The sequence below is a fragment of the Aptenodytes forsteri genome, unplaced genomic scaffold (genome assembly GCF_000699145.1).
Source record: "Aptenodytes forsteri isolate BGI_AS27 unplaced genomic scaffold, ASM69914v1 Scaffold257, whole genome shotgun sequence".
In the NCBI taxonomy this organism is placed as follows: Eukaryota; Metazoa; Chordata; class Aves; order Sphenisciformes; family Spheniscidae; genus Aptenodytes; species Aptenodytes forsteri.
In genome coordinates, this window is record NW_008795194.1 from 9,852,994 (window position 1) to 9,858,993 (window position 6,000).

Sequence of the window (6,000 nt, forward strand, 5' to 3'; positions counted from 1 at the left end):
ATTACCAAAAGAAGACTTTTTAGTAATGGTTAAAAGCCTCTTTAGAAATTAGATCTTCAGAATATGTACGTAAATACCAGAAAAAGCAATTCTGATATGTACTGAATAAACAATGGAATCAGATAAATAAGGATAACTTAGTATCTTGATCTTCCAGCAGCAAAATAAGTTCTAGGTTAACATGCTGAATTACCCTATTCGGCATGTTCTTAAAGCAAAATATTTTCTGTGCAAAAGTGACATCCTTTTTGGCAATAATAAATAAAATTACTTTTGCTAATTAAAAAAAAATTCACTTTTAAATTGCTTAATTTTTAAAATTTTCTTAAAGGAGCTATTGGTAAGCCTTAGAGCTAGGGTGGTAGCAATAAGTCCTTATATACTCCAGTAGGATATCCGCTGCATCCTGCAATGTTGCTTCCATCTTCTCCTCCATTGTGACAGTCCCATCAGAATTACCTTGACCCCTTGTAGTCTGCCTTTGTTATCCTACAAAAACTAATATGAATATAGTTTTCTGTAATGACTGGGAGACTAAGGTTGTCCTATGTGGAACCTCTTTCTCCCCTCTGTAAATGCTTCTTTACTTGTGGCTAAAAGAAACTAGGGTAGCAATGCTCAAAATCAGAAGCTTTTTAGAGGGTTTTTTGGCAGAGGATTAAAGTGTCCTTGAACAAACTTGAGCAAACTTCTGTGTACTGAACAGCAAGCTAATTAAAAAGTTGGTGTGCTAAACACTGCACACACAGGGAAGGTAGCCAGAGCCCTTGCAGGGGAAGGCTTTTTAAGGGAGATGAAGAATGTGGAGGAGACAAGGTAGCATAGTGAACAATGTTATTCCAGGAGAAAGCCACCTTATTAAGCAGCAGTGAAGTGATTCTTCCTCTAGATAAACCAAGACTGACTATTGCACAGTCTTGCTGTGGCATAGTGAAGTAGTTGGATGGCACTGGTGTAGATGATGTAGATTAATTGGCCACAGGTTCAAGCACAGCATAGTGTGTATCTGCCTTATGTCATCCTGGAACTTTTTGTATTCCAGAAAGCTTACTAGTCCTGGTCTTTGGGGGAAGACATTACAAGTTTGCCAGCATTAAAGATCTCATACCTTTCTTAGTGAAAACAGAAAATTAACTGACAGAGTTTTGCCTCCCACTGTTTTGCAGCATATTGTCATTAGTTAGCTGCATTTTGCGTACATTAGTGTAATATGATGTTTCTTGAACCTTTTATAGGAAGAGCTCTATTTGAATAGAAATGACTTGTGAGGAGAACAGGGACCACGAGGAACGATGACACAGGACTAATTTTCGTGAGACAGGGTTGCAGTTTGCATGTAGAGACTTGTGTGCAAATATAGCAGAAGCTTTTCTCCTCTTCTGCTTTGGCATAAACACTAACTGCTTTGTCTCATCTCTAATTTGAGATTGAATACACCCAGTAGTGTGGGCATACAGTTTTAGTTCTGAAACTAGAATATGGCAACACATGTCCTCAAAATTGTAAAACTACCTACTTCTTCATCAAGTACTTAATAGTATTTAAGAAAAGATCTAGTTTGTCCTGCTTGTTTAAAAAAAAAAAGTGTACTTTTGATGAGCTTTTTGATGACTTCTGTGGAGAAAGCAAAGCTTTTGGTATTATTGGAAAACAAAAATTTCCCTCCAAAAAGGTCACCCATCCTTGTAAAGAAAGAAGGGTGGAATATTGTTAGTGTCCCTTTAAGCAATGAGTTAAACTTGTTTTCCTTTAGTATGTTCAATGTCTTCTCATTATTCAGGTTCAGTAGTTGCTTACTAGCTTTGATTGAATTTTACAGCATTCAAGTTGTAACCATTAAAGCAGAAAGCACTTCAAAGCAGTATTTGAATGAAAATTTGTTCTTAAAATAGCTTTATTAAACTCCTGATGGACTATTTTTGGAGTCTGAGGTAGCATTTGCTGTCATGTGTGCTAGATTAGGCCAACAGTACTTTGGCATGACAGCTTTGGTGTTAAGTTTTTTTCATTTTAATTTTAATTTTTCATTGATTAGTGATTTGCTTTAACTTTTGCAAGAAAGGTTAGACAAGCTTAAAGATACCTTTATAGGAAACAGTCTTAATCCCAGCTGTTTCTCATAATTTCATTAAGTGTAGAAAGAGTGCTACATAGAAGTCTTACTGTTCTGCATTGTAGTTATTTTCAGGGGGAGAAGACAAGCAAGCATTTGCTGTTGCTAATAAATACATTTCCTAAATGAAACTCATTCATACATTCAAACAAAAAAAGAAAAAAGTGTGCTAGTGAGGTTGGAGAAATTACCATGAACATGCTTCAAGTTTTGAGATACCTTGTTAATACAAGACATTGATATGCACCCACCCCAAAAAATCTCTTGCTAATTTTGCTTCTTCGGGCAACAAGACAGTAATTCACATGTAGAATAAGGTGGTAAGATGTGAAAAGAATCAGAGGTCCACTTAACATCCGCTTATTCTCTAGGCTTTATTTAGGTGTCATGTGGAAGATAAGTAGAATGAGGAACTAAAAAGAATTATTTTTTTTTTCTTTTTAGGGAGGGATTCACATACAAATTATAAGAAAAACAATTATAGGCTGTGTAGGTTAGAGACTCTGACGAAGAAGTATCTCTGTACTCTGAAGTCATGCATAGTATGGTGTGAAATAGAAGGAGTGTTACTTAACTTATGGCTAAGAATTTTGGCTCGATGTTTTTCAGTCCTCTTAACAAATTATCAGAACTTGAATATGTGTGGTGGCTGTCTTCTCAAAAAAACTTTTGTAAGTTGGTTACAAAGGCACGGGACAAATGCTCTATTGCTGTTTGAGCCAATCTTTTAAGTACTGCCCTGCATAGAATGACATAAAATACAGGGTTAAGAAAAAATAGTACTCTGTTTATAATTGTGAGCATGCAATATATCCTTTAGGTAACACCATTTCCAAATACTGGATTTATCAATGGGTTCACATCTCCAACCTTCAAGCCTGCTGCTTCTCCATTGACTACACTCAGACAATATCCTCCCAGGAACAGGCAAGTTCAACCATCTTTTAACAGTGTACATACTAATTTATTATCTGGCATGTGGGGTTTTAATCTGCTTATTTTAGTAACACCAGCTAACTTGAAAATACTGGTGAAACTGAACCTGGTGCAAGGTTAAGTGAGGCCAAAGGGCAGATGGTGCTGCTATTGTTAGTGGATGTACTGTTTCTAAATGTAAATGGACTGTCTGAAAGCTGAGAACTTCTGTTCCTTGATTTAGGCTATTCAGATGAAATATTCTGAATGATGGCATGTGATCATCAGGATTATTTTCAGTTTCAAGTAGTTTTTAGTAAAGCCGTAGTTGAAAATAGACAGTGAAAAGGTTAATTTTGATAATTCACATGACCTGTTAAAATGCATATTTATCATTCTTATAAATGAAATATGCAATAAAGGACTAAATATCTTGCTTCTTCTGAATTCTGTGTGTAGACTTAGGCCTCAGAAGATCTCTCATAGTACGTATGTTGAAATGACTTTTGAATTTATAGGAATCCTAGCAAGTCTCATATACGACATACAATACCCAGTGCAGAAAGGGGACCTGGGCTTCTAGACAGTCCTACAATATTCAACTTTTCTGCTGATCGTTTAATCAATGGCGTCAGGAGTCCACAGACGCGGCAGCCGGGACAGAACAGGACACGGATGCAGAATGCTACTACGAGTTATACCAAGAGGGAAGTAGGAACTGGACGGATGGAACAGACTAGTGTTGACTCGTCTCCTGGATTAGGCAGAGGAAGGTGAGTGTACTCTGTAGTTGTCCTCTGAACAACCTGGTATTGCTGCTTCTAAACTGCTTCTTTTAGTAAGGAGGTATGGTACTGGTACTGTTCTGATTACTATCTTAAACTGAGACTGTCTCTGCTCAAAGCTAAAAATCTTACTTCAGAGAAAGTGCTAAATATACAACAAATGCAAAATGGACTTGCATACTTTCCTACCAAATGAAAATCATTAGTGGCAACTAATGAACAATTTACAGCCATAAGATCTAATCCTTTATCCTTCATCTGCTGTAAGAAAGTTTTTGCATATTATTTATTTGAGTTTAATGAAGCAGTTCTGCCCATTCCATTGTTCAGCAGTGAATGTGCACCTGAACCTGTACTAGCAGTGCCCGTTGTCACTTTTTTCAGTTGAAAGATCAGAATTTTGCACAAATTAGACATTTACAACAACAAAGATGATGGATTGGTATGGAGGGAGGAAAAAGGATTACATGCAACTAAGAAAACTATTGTTATGCTATAAAAAACCACTAACCCCCAAAACAAAAAACCCACTTGGGTTTGGCACCAATATTAATGTGAGAATTTAGGAGGCTTATCTTGGAATTTTTTAAATACAGTATAGTTCTAGTAAGTGCTTTATAAAAGTACTGTGCAGCTTTGTTTAACGCTGGCTGTGTTTGTGTCTCCACGTAAATCACATTTTGAGTGACTTACTGAATTGGAAGATAACTCGAGTCTCTTGCAGATGATCCTATATTAGACTTGTATTGTATCATTGCAAAATTAAGTGGGGATTTTGTGCAAGGATTGTAATACTTTTCTCAATCTGATTTGCCAAATTGTGTTATAACTAGCGGATGAAAGTATGATTAAGGACATAGGAAGCAAGATTGCTCAAACTGTAGACTACAAAAATGTACAGGAATAGTTAGTACTTAAATTTATATTCTGATGTGTCGGTATTGAATACATTTAGAATATTAAAAGTCAAACAGAAAACTTAAAAAATATATTGAAACCGAGTTAGAATGCATTGCAAATTTTAAACTGCTGCTTTACCTGAAGCAAGGCTGGGGGAGAAGCACTGAAAACGTTTTGGAGGGGCTTTACCTGAATTGAAAACAGTTAGCCATGTTTCAAAAGTTACATAGGTATAAAAAAAAGAAAAAGACTAAAACCCTTACTTTGGATATTGAAAGGTTTTGTCTAAGCCTTATATATAATCAGCACTGAGATGCTTTTAACGCAGGAGTTACAAGTAACTAGTGTATTCTTATGCTGACTTGTGTAAGATCCATACCTTTATTTTAATGAGAGCTTGCTAGAAATTTTTCTCTAAAACATTTTTTTAATAACTGTCTAGAATGAAGATGGATGAAAATAGCAATTTGAATTCATTTCTCCTGTTTTCACCAGCTACCTTCCATTCATTTATAGGCAAGGTTCTGATAACTGCTTTCTTTCCCTTAGGAAAAACTCATATGGCTACCGAAAGAAAAGGGAGGACAAGTTTACAGTGAGTGTTCGTGATTGTATTCATCTATAATAAAAGTAGGGTAACAAGGCAATAGTATGGATATTATGTGGAGTAGCAGGCGAGATAAGTTATTGCACAAGCAATTGTATGTCACAGTTGACTGAAGACAGCAGCTCATTAGTCACGTGAGTTTACTGCATTTGGGTATCAGAGAAGATTGTCCATTAATGCTGAAGTCAGGAAAAAGTTAAAATTACTCTTTTACGGTAGCAAAAAATTTCCATCTTAGCATTACTTTGTCAGCATGCCAATGTTCATGTTCAGGGAGAGCTAAATAGCTAAGCTCAAATTCAAAACAGTTGATACCTGACTATTGTTCATGTAGACGTTGAAGAACATTTTATAAATCCATGTGTCATAATATATAGCTAGAATGTTAGTTATTAAGTGGTCAGTTCTGTTTCTTAAATGCCTCTCCAAGTTCTGCTTGGTAAGGGTATACTAACATTACTGAAATATTACAGTTTTGGTAAACTTAAATTCCAGGTGAATACCTAAATAGCCTGGATACTTGAATCATAGAATCATTGAGGTTGGAAAAGACCTCTAAGATCATTGAGTCCAACCGTCAACCCAACACCACCATGTCCACTAAACCATGTCCCTAAGTGCCTCATCTACACGTCTTTTAAATACCTCCAGGGATGGGGACTCCACCACTTCCCTGGGCA

General features: G+C 36.2%; 1 protein-coding gene across 5 annotated transcripts in view; it reads left to right on the forward strand.

Annotated features, from left to right (window-relative positions):
• The window catches only part of LARP4B (La ribonucleoprotein domain family member 4B), a 43,552-nt gene that overhangs the window by 23,097 nt on the left and 14,455 nt on the right, over positions 1–6,000 (forward strand). For 4 of the 5 annotated variants that reach the window (XM_009278653.1, XM_009278649.2, XM_009278650.2 and 1 more), the window contains 3 exons: positions 2,934–3,040; positions 3,547–3,801; positions 5,263–5,308. In XM_009278653.1, coding sequence (XP_009276928.1) covers positions 2,934–3,040; positions 3,547–3,801; positions 5,263–5,308 — 408 coding nt within the window. The remainder of the gene's footprint in view (positions 1–2,933; positions 3,041–3,546; positions 3,802–5,262; positions 5,309–6,000) is intronic. The other variant, XM_009278651.2, reaches the window with a different exon arrangement.